Consider the following 19,568-nt stretch of genomic DNA (forward strand, 5'->3'; position numbering starts at 1 on the left):
CACTGACTGAAATTTAGCTATAACTTCATTCCCCCACTAAAATCCCTTCTAGCATATTTCCCCAACTATCAATGGGGATCAGGTCCTGGAGGTACTTGTTAGGCCAAAAAAAAAAAAACACTGCTTCAGTGGGCTCCTACAATATCCCTGGGTTGCTTCCTAAACAGCATAAAACATAATCTAGCAGGACCACTGGAGGCATTCCAACTAGAGCCTCAAAACAAGTTACATGACAGGTGAATGGAAGGCCACAACAATCTTTCATCTTCATAAGGGTGGACCATCAACTGACCCCAGGAACTACAGACCCATCAGTCTGACAAATCTAATACACAAATCCATGGAATGAATCGTCATGGAAATAATCAAAGACAGTGGGAATCTACAGACACTGGACTCATCCCAGTTTGGCTCTGTTAAGGGAAGGTCTTGCCTACTTAATGTTGTACACGGTCTTCAAGAGGGTCACCATGGTTATGGATGAGGAGAAAATTGTGTATTCCACATATCTTATCCTGGCCAAAGCATTTGATACAATACCCCTCTCAGGTATTGTTGATAAACTTTCAGAATCAAGAATAAATCCCTCCCTAACTCAGTGGATTGCCTGCTGGCTCACAGACAGAACTCAAAAAGTTAGGATTGGCAAGACTACCTCCACCAAGAGACAAGTCAATAGAGAAGTACCCCAGGGCCCCATGTAGCAAAATCATTCTGTGTTACCAAACTCATAAACAAAGGAGATGGCTTCTAGACACAAGGTGTAATAGTACCACTCTACTCAGTCTTTATTAGACACATCATAAAGTGCAATGCTCCCTTTGGCATGTACCTAACCAGGCACTTGCAACAGTTAGGACAGCCTCAAGGGTTTCTCACCAGGAGAAAGCAGGGTATGAATACCCTGTCCTACACAGATTGCTTTAAGTTCCTATCTCTGTACTCAGTCTCCTACACATTACTAACAGGCAATCTATGCCTACCATATTAGGCATCCTCAGATCTAGCTGTGCTGGATCTCTTGAACATCTGCAAGACAAATAGCACCACAAACACTAGATCAAGGGCCTGAACTTTACCTGTGACAGAACCTGCTGGAGGTACAGATATGTGTCTCAACGGATCCCAGTGCTATGGAATAAGCTCACCACCTATGTGAAGCACAGTTCATCCCTGACCCTCATCAAAAGGAAACTTGATCATTGGATGGGAAATTGCAAATTCAACCCCAGTCTGGCCCCCAAGTAAATAAATTAACCCCCAACTAGTGTACTCCCCACATAACCCTTAGCTACCTCTTTACTAACATATCCCACCATGTAGGCATCCAAGGAGCTCTGGGACTAAACTAGGTTGGGTTGTATGGCTAGAATGTAAATACCCTGATGGTTGTCAGGTTCATATATTTATACTAAACTACGAAAAACAAATGAACTGGTAGGTGTGGGCTATGAGGATGTTAATGTGGCTGATGCCTGAAGTCATGACATGCAACTCAGGCAAGCATCCATCTCAGACTACATGAAGCCAAAATCTGAGTGATGGAAGGGATAAACCAACCACAAAACCTCCAAGGACAGTCTTCCATGTTACATCTAGTAATACAGCAACCATCTGTTACTCTGGATGCAGTTACATTCTTTTTTGGCTTGCCTGTAACCTTTTCAGTTTGCATGCAAGTCTAAAGATGGCAAATGCAGTGCTCCTGAACTGGGCAAAATGCCAACTCACAAAAATGTGGCTGTATATCCCTGCTACTGTAGTGTATATATTTGGCTATATCTGTGGTGCCAAGATAAGAGGTCATCCTAATAAAACAGTCATACGAAAATGGTCTTGCCTTTTTGAGCACCCAAAAGCATTAATTCAGATATAAATTCAGATTTCTCAAAGACATTTTACCAGCTTACTAAAGTTTATTTTTTGTTTGTTACAAAACTACATAAATATATAGCAGCAAGAATCTAGACCACCAATCTCAAATCTTAGGCCAGCAACATTTTCACTGAAAAAGTCCTGCAGATCACTTGGATCAATGCATTACAATACATAGTAAATTTTAATTCCGCATAATACAATTACATTTCTGTAGAGATGAAGTACAAGTCACAGCCACAGAAAAAAAGGTTTTAAGATATTAAGTTTCAGTTCACTCCAATCTGACATTGATCTTAGTTATCTGCCACTGCCTTACTTATGCCTCTCCCACGATTATCTCAGCATCAATATCTTAAGACGGGACAAACAAAACTTTTAGTTCTATAAGCTACCACAGCACTCCTTTTCACTCTAAGTAATGCTTTAAAAATTACTGTGCAACATAAGCAAGTAAATGAAAACATTGAATATAGAAACAACAGAGAAATACTTTGCATCTGTCTGACTACAGTGAGAAGCACAAAAATGCCTGTAACATTTTTAACAATATTTTGAATTACAGTCCCAGGTACTTGTAGTGATATGACAGACAGAAACAGGCAAATTCACAAAAATCTAATTTGCTTGGTATTGCACTCAGAAGTAGCAGAGAGAAACTTACAACTAAAGACTATTTTACATACACATTCCCATTGTTCTACTTTGTATCAGTTTCTGTTTAGCTGAAGTTCCCACTTCTATTTTATGTTGCCAGTACCATTAAAACAAATAACTTTTCCCTTTGCTTGCCAAGATCAGCCAGATAGCAATTGTCAGTTTTCATTTAGAAGAACGTCTGTTCGCCCCCTGTGCTCATATGCTATTTATATAGTCTCATTAAAACATACACGTGGTGTAACTAGTTTTACATTACAGAATCAAACCTTACTCTGACTTCAGAAAAAAATACAAGCAGCTTTTACAGCACTACAGTCAATCAACATACAATACCAGTGATATTATGAACTCTTCTAAAGAAAGAAGGAGCTGTGGTGAACTCAGGAGCAGAAGTTCTTGTCAAAAACATCTTTTTAAAGGCAAAAGTGTCAATCGTCATACACATTTCTGGTCCCCACCATGCAGTGTCAGGTCAGAGAGACTCTGAGTGCACTTCACATCTTCCATATCATTAGCGAGCTGCAGCAGCGATGCAACCCCCCAACCCAACTCAAAAAACTCCTTCTGGTGAGATAATATTTTGTCATAGTATCCCATGACATGTGTAAGAGTTAGCAAATCCAACAGTACCTTTGACATGGACCAGGGGTTCTGCAATGACTGTGGGAGAGTTGTGAACCACCTAGACAAAAAGTCGTCATCTCCTTTAAAAAAAAGTGTATATATGTGTGTATAAATATACATGCATGTATAAATATGTGTATGTATTTACCTGCTAGCATGTGTACATATGTATACACACACACACGCTCACACATTTCTAGGTGGACACTGTATACTGTAAATCTCCACTTTAGATAAGGATGACTAAATCTAGCAGATTCACTTCTTGTTAATTCTCCAGTGGTGCTTATGACACATATCCCAGCTGTAACTACTACACAGAAATTCCAATAATGCTTACATAAAGAGGTGCAATGCTCACTATGCCAGCATACGTTTTAGAAAACGTTAACTAATATAAAAACATTTCTTTACTTTGTAAAACAATAAAAGCAAATGTCTTAACACTCTACACTGCAGGTTTTAATGCTCAGTGTAACAGTCTAGGAAGTCATGGATAATGATCAAAGATTGAAAAATATAGAAAAATGATTGTACCAGTCAAGTATTTTGAAAGTATAACATAACAAATATACTAACATGTTTCACAAGGTCATTATAAGGAAATGAGTTTACTTGAAAAATGTAGTCAAATTTAGTTATACATGGTGGACATCATAATGCTGCTGTAGATATATAGAACCACTGAAGGTTTTGTAGCATATACCACAAGTAAAAGGGCCATCTTTAGCATGGGTGAGATGATGTCTTTTAAGATGTGAAGTCTGCCTGAATGTTCTGCCACAAAGTACACACTCAAATGGCTTCTGTCCAATATGTATCAGAAAGTGAGCTTCAAGTTTGGAAGGTGAACGGAAACTTTTACAGCAAACAGTACACTTGTAAAGTTTCTTACCGAGACCAACAGCTTCAATTTCTGAAGAGCTACACTGATGCTTCTGTAAATTTTGCTGTGACTGAAAGTATTTTTTACATAAAGGACACTGTAACTTTAAAATACCAGCATCCAAAAACTGGTTTCTGTTAGTATCAGTAATCTCTCTGCCACACTGGTTTTGAGAGGACTTTTCGCACCAGTTTGAATCATTCTCTTGACAGCTGTCAGACTCAGACAGTAAAGGAGAACACTGAGAAGTGTCCGATTTCATATGGTCAACCTGATGATAAAGAAACTTAAATACATTTTTAAACCCAACTTGGCAAACAGTACATTTATATGGTCTATCTTCAGAATGCATTCTCTGATGACTTTTTAAATGTGATGACTGCCTAAATCGCTTTCCACATACCAAACAGGCAAAAGGTTTTTGACCTGTATGAATAAGGTAGTGTCTTTTAAATTTAGACTTGCATGAAAATTCTTTGCCACATTTACCACACTTATAAAGCCTTGGTTTACCACGTGTGGCTTTTACCGAATCCAAAGAAACAGGCTGGTAAAATCCATCAACCTTAAGTGCCTGCTTAGACACTGCCTCATCTGTAAATGTACTTTTAGAAACTGCTCGCTCCTCGTGAAGCTGCACATGCTTCCGAAAACTCAGAAAGTCATTAAATGTTTCCTCACAAATGTCACAGTAAAATTTGTTTCCTATGTTATGTACTTCTTCATGCTTATGGAGTTCAGTGGAATCCCAAAATCTTTCATAGCAGATATTACAATCAAAAGACCGTTTGTCATTATTGGACAGTTGAAAATGTTTCTCGGATGGTTTGTAAGAAGTGGAACCTTCAGACTGTCTATCACTGGTATAGTTCTGAGGAACAACACTAGTGCCAAAAGAGGAGATGCATTTATGAATTTTTAGCATATAATCGGATTCAAACAAACTCTCACACGTGTAACACTCAAAGGGCACAGTATAAATAGTTTGAGCATTATCATTGTAGTCTTTAATGCCATTTATTTGGGAATGGTCATTTTCAGCTAAATCTCCAAAATCCTGTTCTGATGCATGGCTAACAGAACTGTCTGCATCAACTGCTATAAATCTACCATTTATACTAAATGAATCACTTTCACTGTGAGTCTGCATATGACTCAAAAGCAGACTTGTTTTTTCAAATATAGCTGAACACACTGTACATTTGTAAGTACTTGCTCCGCTGTGGACAGCTTGGTGACTCTTTAAATGTGGCAACTGTCTGAATGTTCTTCCACAAACCAAACAATGAAATGGTCTCTGACCAGTATGAATCAGCAAATGCCTTCTCAGTTTGGATGGAGATGGAAAGTGCTTAACACAAAAACCACACTTATGAAGCTTACTCTCACTGCTAGATTTAAGAACCGATGACTTCTGATCACTAAATGAAAATGAATAATCTGTCTCTGGCTCACTGTGCTCTTTGTGATGATTTAAAAGCTTATACTTACTTTTAAATCCCAACTGACAAAGCGCACATTTATAAGGTCGGTCTTCAGTATGCATACGTAGGTGATTTTTTAGGTGTGTTGACTGCCGAAATCTCTTTGAGCAAAATGAACAAGCATATGGTTTTTGACCTGTGTGGATAAGGTAGTGCCTTTTAAATTTGGATTTGCAAGCAAATTCTTTCTCACATTTATCACACTTGTATTGTTTTGGTTTGTAACATTTATTTTTGGCTAACTTTGGACCAGCACGTTGATGAACAGAAATATTTCCAACGGACTGTTTTGACAATGTAGAATGGAACTCATTACTGAAAATGCTACACTCCTTGGTTAAAGCATCACTGGAAGCCATATCTACCTCATGGCTCTGAAGATGTTTCTGAAGACTCAGGGAATCAGTAAACACATTATTACAATCACCACACTGGTGAACAGCTTCATCTCCAACATGAGTATTATAGTGCCTATGCATCTCAGATGAACCCTCAGCATTCCCCTCAGATGTCCAAGTAAAAGATTCTTCAACCTCATCAACTTCACAAGCTGTCAAATGCCATGATGTTGATGAAGTCACAAATTTTTTATTTTCAATAAGACATTCAGTTGACCAGTTACCAGTGTTTTCTCCAGTTTTGGTGCACCTCTTAACAGAAGGAGCACAACTGTGCATGCTCAGTAAATTTTCTGTTTCGAATGATTGCTCACAGAATGGACATTCAAAAGGTATTGTATACACAGTCTGAGCTCCATCAGATTCTAGATTATCCACACTATCATCATCATCATCATCATCTAAAGAACTTGTTTTGGATGATCCTTCATAATCTGGCACAGGCTGCAGTCTGCTGTAACATTCTGAACCTGGCATTTCATGTTCAGGATTTAATAATGAAGTATTTTCAGTATGGACTTGCATATGGCTCAAAAGTTTAGTGTGCCTCCTAAATTTTCTTTCACAAATTGGACAACTATAAGGACTGCTAGCACTGTGGGTTACTTGGTGTACCTTTAAATGCTGCAATTGTCTGAATGATTTACCACATATCAAACACTGGAAGGGTTTCTGCCCAGTGTGAATAAGCAAATGCCTCTTGAGTTTTGATGGAGACTGAAATGCTTTTTTACAAAATTCACAGTTATGCACCTTCTTTTTGGTTGCCGAGTCATTCTGGGCCAAGGGAGTAGAGTCATGATATTTGAGAAGATCTGAAGATGTTACACGATCTGGCTTCTCTAGTTTAACAACTGGCTTTGCAGCATACTTGTCAAGAAAACTGAAACGAATCTTCCTTTTATGAATTTGCTGATGAATGCGGAATTTGCCCAGCTGTTTAAAGTTTTTCTGACAAACAGTGCACTTGTAAACTCCTGCATGGGTTGCCTGGTGCTTTTTCAAGTGAACCAACTGCCTAAATGTTTTAAAACATGAAGAACATTCAAAAGGTTTCTGACCAGTGTGTATTAAATAATGCCGCCTAAGCTTGGAAGGTGTCTGAAACGGTTTCAAACATTCATCACATGTGTATGGTTTATTCTGCTTGTATTTGTGCAATGGAATGGAAGACACTGCATTTAAATTCATGTTTGCATTGTCCTCTTTTTTTTTTTTTTTTTTTGGTTGTTGTTACCAGACTGACGGAGAAGTATTTCCAACAAAAACACCGATTTAATCAGAAGTCATCAGTGTCAAAGTTTCTCAGCGAGTGCATCAGAATAAAATATGAAATCCACTGCACTTCCTGGAAAATATCTAGTGTAGGTGTGATCTTCAGCTTCTCCAGGTCATTTCTAAAATTCTGAAATTAGAGAAAATGCTCACAATTATTTATTTTTTAAATATTTAATGTTAATGAAATATGCAGTATCAGACATTTAGGATCATATTTTCTTGTACTGGATTACAAACATCATAAATAGCACAAAAAATGATGGAAAACTAGTAGAGCTCATGATTCAGGTAGAATATCCTATCTAAAAAATGATTTGTCAAAAACCTTTACTTTTGTCTTCTCTCTCTACATATGATTACTGCCTTTTAATATAACAGCACTGTCATTACCCAGCAAAAACAGTTAAATTTCCACAATACCAATGTCTGGTTTTGCCCATCTCATAAACTATTTTATTTTTTTATTTCATTTTCTTTTTTGGTTCACAAATGACTCGCTCCTCAGTGGAGCAAAGTGCTGACTTGCCAATCACCTTCCCTCCAATTTCTTTCCTTGCATAAACAGGAATGAATGTGGTGGGTCATGTCACCAAACAGCGGGCATCCAAACTGCCCCCCCCCCCCAAGAATGCCTTCTTAGATCCATGTATCAGGAGAAGTGCAACAGAGTTCAGCATCAAAGCTGTGCCACTCTTCTGTGAGAAATGTCCCCATTCCTTCTTCAGTCGGTCCTGTATACTCCTCATATCAGAGAAAGTTATTGGTGAGAAAACTTACTAGGGGTGGAAGAAATACTCCTCCCAGACGAGGCAAAGTGCAGTTGTGTAAGGAAATTTACCATAACAGCAGCAGTTTGAATAGACCACTATTGCAATAGCCCAAGCTATACGAGACATATCTTGCCAAGGATTGGATGACTGGCCAGCTTCCACAGCTGTGGGGCACCATCCTACACCTTAGCTGGTGTAAAATTTGAGGACAGCAGTACAAAGTCAGTGGTTAGGGTACTAGTCCCTCAGAGCTTTCTTGCCTCAGAGCAAGGGATGTTAGAGCCCTGCAAATTATGTATGGACTAGGGGAAAGGAAAAAACAAATTATCCATACTTTGGCATAAAAAACAAAAAGGTTTGTAGTAATGAAGGGAGGGAAGCGTGTTCTTACTGTAACAGTGACCTATTTGAACATCTACTGTTATGGTAACTTTACTTACAAAACTTACTTTGTTAATCATTACATCCCTATTGCAGAAGCCTAAGATAAGATATCAGAGTCCAGGATTTCTTAGAATATACTCCTAGGAAAGCCTGCTCTAGACTTAGAAAGAAACCAAGTTGCCACTTTTAGTATATGCCATGTCAATCCCATTCCAAAAACCCACAGAAGTAGCCATAGCCTGGTAGAGTGTCCCTGACATTTCCTAAGTGTTTTGTTATGGCGAGATAAAAATAGCAATAGCATAAGGCAACTATTTAGAAATTGTCTGTTTTTGACCCAGACTGCCCACTTTTCTTACCTTTATAGGAAAACAGTCGATTAGAATTTGTGAAGATTTTTGTCCTGCCAATGTAGTATCAGAGTTGTTCATGTTATGATCCAGACTGTCCATTTTTCTTACCTTTATAAGAAAAAGTCTATTAAAATTCATGAAGATTTTTGTCCTGTCAGTGTAGTATCAGAGCTGTCCATGTTCATCTGGAGTGTGTAGAATTCTCTTTGGCTCAAAATGAACCCTAAAATCACTTTAGGCATAAAAAAATTATTTGTTCTCAAAGTTACCCCATTTTTGTGAAAGATGAGACCGGGATGAATCACCATAACAGCTTGCAACTCAGATACTTTCCTTGCAGAAATCAGAGCAATAAGTAATACTGCTTTCCAAAATTAAAATTTCAAATCAGCCTCAACAAAAAGTGCAAAATGATAGAAAGTGTAAGTTTTTTCCAGTAGAAAATTAACATTCCAAGAAAAAAAAAAAAACACCTTTCTGATAAGTTGATGGATATGTAAAATCCCCTTCAAAAAACTGTTTCACTTGTGGTGGGATAGGAAAGGGGGGACCCACGAGACAAGCAGAAATGCCCAAGACGTGAATCTTCACAGAACTGTCTACACCACCAAAATCCACACACAGTAACACAAAAACATTCATGGAGGCTCTCAATAATAATCTGTCTAAGCAACAGAGACCTCCAAAGCAGAAACGCAAGCAACCTCCATCCCCCAACACAACCCAAATGACAGCCCACAGATTCAGTGTGCCACTCAACCACAGCAAATAAGGCAAAACAACATACCCAACACACTAGTCATAGGTGACTCTATAGTCAGGCACACTGATGTCCCACTCACCAGGCTAGACAAGGAGAAGGTTACTGTCAGCTGCCTGTCGGGTGCCAGGATCCGCCACATAACTCACGCACTCAGGTCACTCGACACCAAGTACAAATATGACTCTGTCATTGTCCATGATGGTGTGAATGACCTCAGACGTACCTCCCTTGACTACATGAAAAGAGACATGGAAGAGCTCTCTCATCTTGTAGCCCAGACAGGTATGACCCTAACCTTAAGTAGCATTCTGCCATCGCCCAGAATGATACCGCAGCACAAGGACAAAAATGATTGGCTTCAACAATTGGTTAAGCTTCTGGTGTCATTCTAAGGGGATCCAGTATCTGTCTGCTTGGGATGACATGGTCGACAGACCACGATGCTTTGCCACAGATGGCCTGCACCTGTCGCCCCTGGGATTCCGGATACTGGCTAAGGCTCTTGCTGCCCCTATAGTGCCTTTTTTAGGCAAGGTTCAAATAACAAATTCACCACCATAACAGGAACAGGTAAACAAAAACTGAAGGTAATGCTACTCAATGCTAGAAGTCTAAATCTCAAAATGCACTCACTCGAGGCACTCCTTAAAATGGAGAACATCAATATCTGTGCAGTGACCGAGACCTGGTTCAAGGCTCCGGAGAGCACCCCTGCACTACCAGGTTATAACTCACACCACACTTTTCGGCCATATAACCTGGACCGAAACACCAAAGGCGGAGGTGTGTCCATATTCATTAAGGATATCCACACCTCCAGGCTAGCTGCTCAGCATAATGCATCCGAGGTTATCCAAGTGCAACTAACTCTGGGAAAAACTGCAATCCAAAGTGTAGCTTGCTACAGATCCCCCACCATGCCCCAGGATTGCCACTCCTCTTTTTCTTGATGTACTGGAAAATATTACGGTTCAACCAAACACCCTAATAATGGGCAACTTCAACTACCCCACCATTAACTGGGAAAACTACTTGTGTACCAACTCCTAGCTCAACGCTTTCTAGAATTCATAAACTACAATGCCCTACATCAACTTATCCACACCCCCACCAAGGGCAACAATATCCTAGACCTAGTCATTACCAATATGAATGACCAGTGTTCCACACCTGAAGTCAACTCCTCGTTGGTCCGATCCGACCATAAGCTTATCATCCTTGATGTCCACATCCAGCCCCCACCCCCCATTAAGGAAATCACAGTAAAAATTTCTCCAAAGCAACTTCATGCTTCTTAAGACAGAAGTGGTGAACTTCATGACACCCATGCAGATGGACAATACAGTTACAACTGCTGAATCCTACACAAATGCACTCTATAAGCACTTACACGAGTGCATGGATCGTGCTATCCCAAACAGAACCAAGCCGCTATCCTCCAAAAAAAAAAAAGCCAATCTGGTGATCCCCTGCCATAAACAAACTATACAACAGAAGGAAGAAATTGTTGCAAAAGAGAGTAAAATCCCATGAGTGGAGGAGCTCCCTGGTCAGCCTCAGTAAGAAGCCGAGATCCCTCACAAGATCCTACAAATCTAGCTATGAAAACAAAATTGCCACTAAATCCAAAGACAACCACAAAGCATTCTATAGCTATGTCAAGAATTTAGATGGCAACACCCAGATCTGCTCCAAGTTACAGCACAAAGGCACGAAAATTATAGAACCAACTGATATTGCCAACATCATGGCAGATCGGTTCAGTGCTGACTTTAGCCCCCCTCACCCCCTAAAGGGCCCATATCTATACAGGAAGAATGCAGAGTCCCTGTAATCACAACTACGCAGGTAAAAGCTGCACACTCTAAAGCCAAAAACACAGCATCCATGGGACCGGACAACATCCCAGGCTGCATTTTTCACAAACTTCAGAACAAACTGGCTCCCCACTTAAGCACCATGTTCAATAATAGCCTCGCATCAGGCTTTGTGCCCACTGAATGGCACACAGCAACAGTTATCCTACTCCACAAAGGGGGAGCCACCACTGATCCTGGGAACTATCGACCTATTAGCCTGACGAGCCTGGTCTGCAAGGCCATGGAACGTATCATCATGGAACTCATAAACAAAGACATTGGTAACCTCCAAACTCTGGATTCCACCCAGTTCGGGTTTGTGAAAGGCAGATCATGCCTCCTGAACCTGATCGACTTCTTTGAGGCAGTCACCCAAGCCGTGGATGAGGGTAAGGTGGTTCACACAGCCTATCTTGACCTCACCAAGGCTTTTGACACCATCCCCCATTCTGGAATTACAGCTAAATTCACTAAACTAGGTATAAATCCCTACATCACAAGATCGGTTGCCAACTGGCTCATTGACAGAACCCACACTGTAAAAGCTGTAGACTCCAAATCTGACCTCAAGGCAGTGCCAAGTGGAGTACCGCAGGGTTCCGTCCTGGGACCTCTCCTGTTTGGTATCTACTTCTCTGAAGTACAGGCTAACACAGAAGACCTCTGGCTGACTAAGTTCGCAGATGACTGCAAACTAGGAGCCAAAGTAAAGTCCCCAAATGATGTGGACATCCTACAGAAGGGCCTCACCGAGACAGATGCCTAGTGTCAGAGCCATGGCCTCAAGCTCAATTCCAAAAAGTGCAGTGTCATCCCCTTTGGTAAAAACTCTATACCCATGAACTGCCACATAGGCAGTGATCTACTTAACACCAAATGCGTGATAAGAGACCTTGGGACCCAGGTGGACAGTAGTCTCTCCTTTGATAGTCAGATCACCACAGTAGTCTGGAAGTCCTTCTAATGTGGCACACCTCATCATAAAAGGGTTTTCATCCAGGAAAAAAAAAAAAGAGGTCATTGTTCCCCTCTACTCATCACTCATTAGACCCATTATAGAATACAATGCCCCTTTTTGAATGTACCTCACAAGACATCTGCAGCAGCTGGAAAGGCCACAGAAGTACCTCACAAAGAGGATTACTGACCTCAAACAAATGTCCTACACTGACCGCCTCAAAAAACTCCAGCTTTACTCCGTAGCATATCGTCTACTCCGAGGTGATCTCTGCCTAACATATAAAGCTATGTCAAACCCAGAGCTGTTGGACATGCTACACCTAAAGAAATCCCAATCCCTCCAAGCTACATGCTCTAGGGACCTAAACCTTGTCACCACAATAAACAGGACACGCTGGAGGGATAGATTCCTGTCCCAGAGACTTCCTATACTCTGGAACAAGCTACCCATCTATGTCAAGCAAAGTTTTTTATTAGCATTCTTTAAGAAAAATCTTGATGAGTGGATAGGAAATAGGAAATACACGCCAGGGATCACTTCTGTGTCTCTGCTGGACAGTGGCACAGGAAAATAACTTTCTTGGGTGGCGTAAACTATGGTACCTTGCTGGCTAGGCTTACGTAGACAGCCTAGTACCTACCTATGAACTCTAAGAAATGCCAGAGGAAAAATTGTAGAAATACTGTAGAACCAGAGTCATCTGTGCCTTAAAAGTTCTTGCTTTGGAACAAACTATAAAATCTTTTCATCTTGGCTAAATATGATTTCCTGGATGCAGCCTTGTTAATCTCCTGCTGCAGATCCTCAGAAAACAAGTATCAAAAAGGTATTAACTGTTACCAGGCAATGGGTTGAAGAAACTGAATGTTGGGGTGTGTTAAAAAAATCCCTGGTGTGTGTGGGTGTGTGTGTGTGTAAGTCCATCCTGTGAGTAAACGTGCAGTAATTACCCTTGACCAATTTGAGAAGGGGGAACCACTGCTGCCTGGGCCAAAATGGAGTTACGAGTATTATACCTGTACATTGGAACAAAAAAGCATACGTCTTCCAGACCTTTATGTCTGCTGTGAATGTAGACAAACAGATCTATTTGAGGTATTTCCCACAACTGGATCAACTCCTGGAAAAACGTTGTGTGCAATTTCCATTTGTGGGTAATGTCCAGGTCCTGGTCAGCTTGTTTGCTACAATGTTCTGCTCTCATGGAATGCAAGTAGCCTGGAGGGTCAGACTGTGCCGAGTTGTTAGTTCTCAGGCAGCCATAGCTAGTCTGCAAAGAGGGTAGAATCTAGATCCCACCCCCTAGTTTGTTGATATACTACCTCATCATGGTGTTGTCTGTGATTACTTGTAGAGGGCTGGGATTCCAAAGATGGCTCAGAGATTTGGAGCATTTATTAGTGCCGAAATTTCTTTGACAGTTATGTGTTGAAATTTGTCCTGCTTGCTCCACAGACCCTGAACTTTCTCCCCATTGGAACAGCTCTTGGGCATCTCTCCTCCTGTTAACATGGGCCAGCGCACTAATGGTGTTCAGCAGTGATGTTGTGGGAGACTGATATTATTCCTTTGCTACATGACAGTGTGCTCTTCAGTAAAAAAAATGACTGTGGAAGATGCCAAAGGGAACACACTTCCTGATCCAAAGATGCTCAGACTTCTATGTCCAAAGAGGGGTCCAGAACAGTAACAGATGCTGAGAAGAAAACAGCAGGAATATCTTCAAATCCTTACATTAGGCTTTGTGCCACATGCAGACCCACAGTGGACAACTGCCAAATGGCAACAGACTGTAATGCAAGAATAATAATTATTGCAGTTTGTCACAAAATACATCATTACCCTGTTGTCAGCATCTGGAAAATGTCTGACAAATGGCTGCAATGCAAATGATGGGACCAGGAGCATACAACTAGCGGAAGCCTCTCCAAGAAACACAAACCTTGGAGAATAAGCTGAATCTCTAAGGCCTTAGTCACCCTAGTCTATTTACTGGATTAGAACCTTTCTGCACTTTTCTAGTGTCCTTCAATATATTTGTTTTAAAACGTCATAGGCTCAAAAGAATAGAGAGTCTCCATAGACAACATCTGCAAAACAGACATCATCCACCCTAGAAAGAGTAATTTTTGCTTTTCATAGGTTAGTACTAGGTTAACTGCCATTGCAAGCCATTGTAAGCCTAGCCAATTATCCCTTGTGAGACTCAAACCCTGCACCTTGTGTTTGTAAGGAAAGCACCTTAACCATTAAGCCACCCTTTTACATTTTTAGCTTCACATTTGTTAACTTTCTTTTAAAAATGCAGACATTTATGAAGCAATCCCCTCCCACAAAGAAAAAAGTACTGAAGGCTGAAATCCTTCAGAAGGATCCGTTTGCCAGAAGCATACTTGCTGGTAACTTTTACCTGTGACATGATCAGCCGCCACAGAAACACAACCAAAGTACACATTCTAAAAAGTTGTCAAAGGGAAAATCAACAAAAGATGTAGAGACTATACAAAGATGCATACATTAAAACTGCTGCACCTTACATGAAAAATTTTAACAACTCAAAAGAAATATCTTAAAAAGATGTTTGAGAACTACTACTAATATAGGTCATATGCCCGCACCGTACTTTAAGTGTTGGAAAGGAAATAACTGACAGTTAAAGGATAAATACATTTATGTTTATCACTACGCGCACAAAAATCTAGACCAAAAAGGGATAGCGTGTTAGCTTATAAACATCTGTTGACAATACAACACTTCTCTTGTTTTACTTAGGTTCCAGCTTGCACATATTACCTACGACATTTCCATCCCTTCTACCACAAATTTCTCCTGTATGACAGAAAGTCGCTGATCAAAAACGTGCGAGACGTCAGCAGTAAATACACAATCCTCCAAAAGTTAAGAAGTCGTAGTCTACTCAAATCTTCCGGGTTTACAGGAAACCACGCATAACGCAAAAAGTGCACTCCCCAAGACACCGTTCCCTTAAAACCTACTCTATAGTTGAACATACAATGAAAAAGTACATTTGAAAATGAAATTCCAGAAGCAGTTAATCTACAATAAGAACTATTTTTTAAAGCAAATTTACAAAGTGACAGCTGTGCATTTCCTCATTGAATAACCCAGCCAAAAACTACGTCTAGACACAGAATCCCAAGTCAATATGTATATCAGTACACAGTGTATGTATACACACATCTACCAAGAATGTAATAGTTCTCGTATTTGTAAACACTGCTTCCAAAAATGAATCTGGGAAATACGAAGATAAAATATAAACTGACTATTCTCGTTGTGATAAGTGGTATCAAAGGAGTTCCAACTTAAGAAATAACAGCTTGAAAAAAAAAATTTTTCCTTTAAATACTTATTTATTACCTGTCCAGCAAGGAACAAACTCCCTGAAGTCAGCTTCACGGAAGGAAGTAACAACACTTATCTTTCAGTTCCTGGTTTCTTGCTCTCTTGTGCTTCTGTGTTTTCATTCCTTCCTTGCCTTGAACGTCGGACTTTCCGTCTGTGGCGGAACATGATTAGTGATACAAGTTTTCACTGAGGAATAATCTCATGCTGGACTGGAACCCGTTGGAAAGGAAATCTGAAAGTATAGAGTGGTGTTTTCTTTAATGTAATATACTGGGGCAAGAAAACTTTGTGCAAAGGAGGTACTCGGACAACAGGTCTGTGTTTCAAAGTATTGAAGCTTGTTTATACCTCGAGTTGTTTGTGTAGTTTTCTTTTTTGCGTTGTCCGCGTAAATATGATTGATTTGATGGTGTTACGTTTGCAGCTGAGTGAATTAGGTTTAATATATAAAGTGAGTGTAATGTGTTCTAACTGCCTAGTGGTGATGCTATTTAAGAGTATGGTATATGCTAGGAAAGCAGGACTGTGAAGACTGTTTGCTAGACACATGGTGCAAGAGTTTGTTGGGCAGTACAACACCTAGTACAAGGTAGACCCCTTGTGATCACGACTGAGAGGAAAATTAAACTGCTGGAAAGAAAGGAGCTCCATTTTTTATTGCTTACAAATAATTCCTAGATTTAGATAAAGAAACAACAATTTTCAGTGCATATCAAGTATAACCGTATGAACTAGTCCAGTATGATAATGACTTCACTCACGCGCTTAGATATCTTGGAAACTGCGCACTCTCCACCCAAGACCAGAATAGCTGGTCAAGAGAAGAATGTCAACACTTGCACCACACCACATGGAACATCAGCACTGCCTTCCCATAAAAACACAAAGCATAAGCACACACCCACCTTCGCGGAGGCTCTCAAAAATCTACCCAAACAGCAGAGACCTCCAAGGCAGAAATACACTCCAGCACTACAACACAACACTAATCACGAGACACATAAGTCTACTTAGTGTAGTACTCAACCAAAGCCCCTAAGGCAAAAAACAGCAAAACGCACTAGTCATAGGTGACTTGATAGTGAGGCACACTGATGTCCCAGTCACTAGGTTGAATAAGGAGAAAGTTAGTCAGCTGCCTGCCAGGTTCCGCAACATAACACACGCACTCCGGTCCCTCAACAACTGGTGCAAACATGGCTCTGTCATTGTACATGTGGGTGTGAATGACCTGAGACGTACCTCCCTGGACTACGTGAAAAGAGAAACCAGTCACAAATGGCCAGCATTCAGGTTGATAAAGGAAAAAAGGAGACAAACAAGACTAAATCAAGCCATTTAAAATGGCAGTTGTAATGTTATTCTCCATACCGGTTTCGGTAAAACCACCTTCGTCAGTGGAGTACCTTTACACAATGGAAATCATTCCTACATAAATAGACCCATCCACCAATGAGAAGGACAGCCCCCCCCCCCACACACACACACATTAACATCATCACTTCCTTCAATTAAATAAATATTTAAACAAATAAGTACTAGTAATTTAAATTCCATACAGGAAAAGAAGTAAAGCACTATAAATGATTATTTAGTCCGGGTGAGAAAAGCCCCCACCCCCAGCTTAATAATATTTTTCTTTCTTATTCAAAATGCTGTGCCATCCCTGCATGTTGTTCCTATTGCCAGCATTTCTATCAATTATTGAAAAATGAAAATCCGCATTGGTATGCATCAGGCAGTGCCTATATAGAGCATTGGTATCACGTTTATTATGTATGTCACTCCGGTGCTCCGAGATGCATACTCTTAGTGGACGAGATGTCTGACCAACATAAAAGGCCGAACATTTACAGGTGGCCAAATAGACAATCCAGTCAATTCTCAAAAATTTTAATATCTTACACTTTACTGGTATTTTTGCTGGTAAATTTTTTGTTTACTCACATATTGGCATGTAGAGCAATGTCCACAAGGGAAAGTGCCAAAAAGAGTATCCCCAGACAGGTTGAGTTGTTGGTATATGGCACCCCCACTACTGGTATGTTTAAAATGGGAACCTAGTGTTTTATCTTTCCTGAATGAGAATTGACACCTCGTCCCCAATACTGGTTGCAAACTGTCATTCGCCAGAAGGATGTTCCAATGTTTGTGAATTGTTTCCTTAATGATATTGGTGTTTCTCCCAAACGTTGTGATGAACCTGATTAGTATCACTAGTGTCCACCCTGGTTTTGGCCTTCTATTCTAATAGTGACATCCTGTCTTGATTATTGGCCCAATTACTGGCAGAAATAATGTCAAAGTCCCTGTATACCCTGCTCCGAAATCTATTGCAGAGGTCCTGCTGGGAAGAGTCATATTCATTTTGAGTGGAACTAATTCTCTTCATACATAGAAACTGGGATTTCAGGGTGTTGTGGATGGTATGGCTGGGGTGTAAGCTGGTAGCATGAAGCAAATTGTTTTATTGAGGGTATTTCTGGAAAACTGTAGTACTTGGAGTATTGTCCAAAATTCTCTGGATAGTAACGTTCAAAAAATTGATTTCATTGCTGTCCGAATTCAGAGTGAATTCTATACTCCACTTGCACATGCAGGGATGTCATAGCATTTTGAATAAGAAAGAAAAATGTTGTATTATTAAGCTGGGGGGGCTTTTCTCACCTGGACTAAATGATCATTTATAGTGCTTTACTTCTTTTCCTGTATGTAATTTAAATTACTAGTACTTATTTGTTTAAATACTTATTTAATTGAAAGAAAGTGATGCTGTTAATTTGTGTGTGTGTGTGTGGGGGGGGGGGGCTGTCCTTCTCATTGGTGGATGGGTCTATTTATGTAGGAATGATTTCCATTGTGTAAAGGTATTCCACTGATGAAGGCTGTTTTGCCGAAACCAGTATGGAGAATAAAATTACAATTTCCATTTTAAATGGCTTGATTTAGTCTTGTTTGTCTTCTTTTTTGCATTTATCTCCTGAATGCTGGTCATTTGTGACTGGTTCCTCATTTGGTTTCACCCTGCATTGCCGTACGTGCAGAGCTCTTCTACCATTGCAGTCTACATGAAAAGAGACATGGAGGAGTTCTCGGATTATGTAGCCCAGGTGGATATGACTCTAGCTCTGAGCAACTTCCTACCATCACCCAGAATGATACCACAGTACTAGCAGAAATTGATTGATTTCAACAATTGGCTATGTTTCTGGTCTCATTCTAAGGGGATCCAGTATCTGGCTGCTTGGGATCACATGATTGACAGACCTCGATGCTTTGCCAGAGATGGCCTGCATCTGTCACCCCTTGACTTCTGGATACTGGCCAAAGCTCTTGCCACCCCTATTTTGCCTTTTTTAGGTGGTGTTCCAAAGACCAAATTATCACCGTAATAGCTACAAACAAATTCGATCTGAGGGTCATGCTGCTCAACGCTAGAAGTCTAAATCTCAAAATGCACTCGCTCGAAGCACTCTTTAAAATGGAGAATTTGTACTGTGACAGAGACCTGGTTCAAGGCAGCTGAAAGCACTCCTGCACTTCCAGGCTATAACTCATTCCACACCTTTCGGCCCCAGAACTTGGACCAAAGATCCAAAGGCGGTGGTGTTTCCAAATTCATAAAGTATGCGCACACCTCCAGACTAGTAGCCTAACATAACGCATCAGAGATACTTCAGGTGCAACGTGCAACTAATATTGGGTAAGACAGCGATTCAGGTCATAGCCTGCTATAGGTCCCCAACCATGTCCCAAGATATGCACTTCTCATTCCTAAGCACCCTGGAGAATATTAGGGTCCAAGCTAACACTCTCATACTGGGCGACTTCAGCTACCCCTCCATTAACTGGGAAGACTACTGGTGTACCAATACACTTGCCCAACTTTTCCTGGAATTCATTA

The 19,568-nt window shown here is 40.4% G+C and overlaps 2 protein-coding genes across 5 annotated transcripts in view; one reads left to right on the top strand and one right to left on the bottom strand.

The window, feature by feature from the left end:
* Positions 1–886: 886 nt before the first annotated feature.
* On the bottom strand, positions 887–15,805 carry LOC122804180 (zinc finger protein 770-like). Of its 2 annotated transcripts, none has more exons than XM_044073875.1 (2): positions 15,677–15,805; positions 887–7,332 (listed from the first exon to the last, which is right to left on the bottom strand). In XM_044073875.1, the coding sequence occupies exon 2, from the start codon at positions 7,116–7,118 to the stop codon at positions 3,798–3,800; it is 3,321 nt and encodes a 1,106-aa protein (XP_043929810.1). In that variant the 5' UTR covers positions 7,119–7,332; positions 15,677–15,805; the 3' UTR covers positions 887–3,797. The 2 variants fall into 2 exon arrangements, with proteins under 2 accessions (XP_043929810.1, XP_043929811.1); XM_044073876.1 differs by lacking the exon at positions 15,677–15,805 and adding an exon at positions 15,089–15,224.
* A 34-nt stretch (positions 15,806–15,839) lies between these two features.
* AQR (aquarius intron-binding spliceosomal factor) overlaps positions 15,840–19,568 on the top strand; it is a 2,539,865-nt gene continuing 2,536,136 nt past the window's right edge. For 2 of the 3 annotated variants that reach the window (XM_044073871.1, XM_044073874.1), the window contains exon 1: positions 15,840–15,978. The gene's annotated coding sequence lies outside the window, so the exon portion shown is untranslated. The remainder of the gene's footprint in view (positions 15,979–19,568) is intronic. The other variant, XM_044073872.1, reaches the window with a different exon arrangement.

This window comes from Protopterus annectens, chromosome 6.part0 (assembly GCF_019279795.1).
Source record: "Protopterus annectens isolate FY-2018-M chromosome 6.part0, PAN1.0, whole genome shotgun sequence".
In the NCBI taxonomy this organism is placed as follows: domain Eukaryota; kingdom Metazoa; phylum Chordata; order Ceratodontiformes; family Protopteridae; genus Protopterus; species Protopterus annectens.

Excerpts from the sequence above, each read along its gene's own strand:
- LOC122804180 (XM_044073875.1), bottom strand. The coding sequence starts at position 7,118 with ATGAATTTAAATGCAGTGTCTTCCATTCCATTGCACAAATACAAGCAG.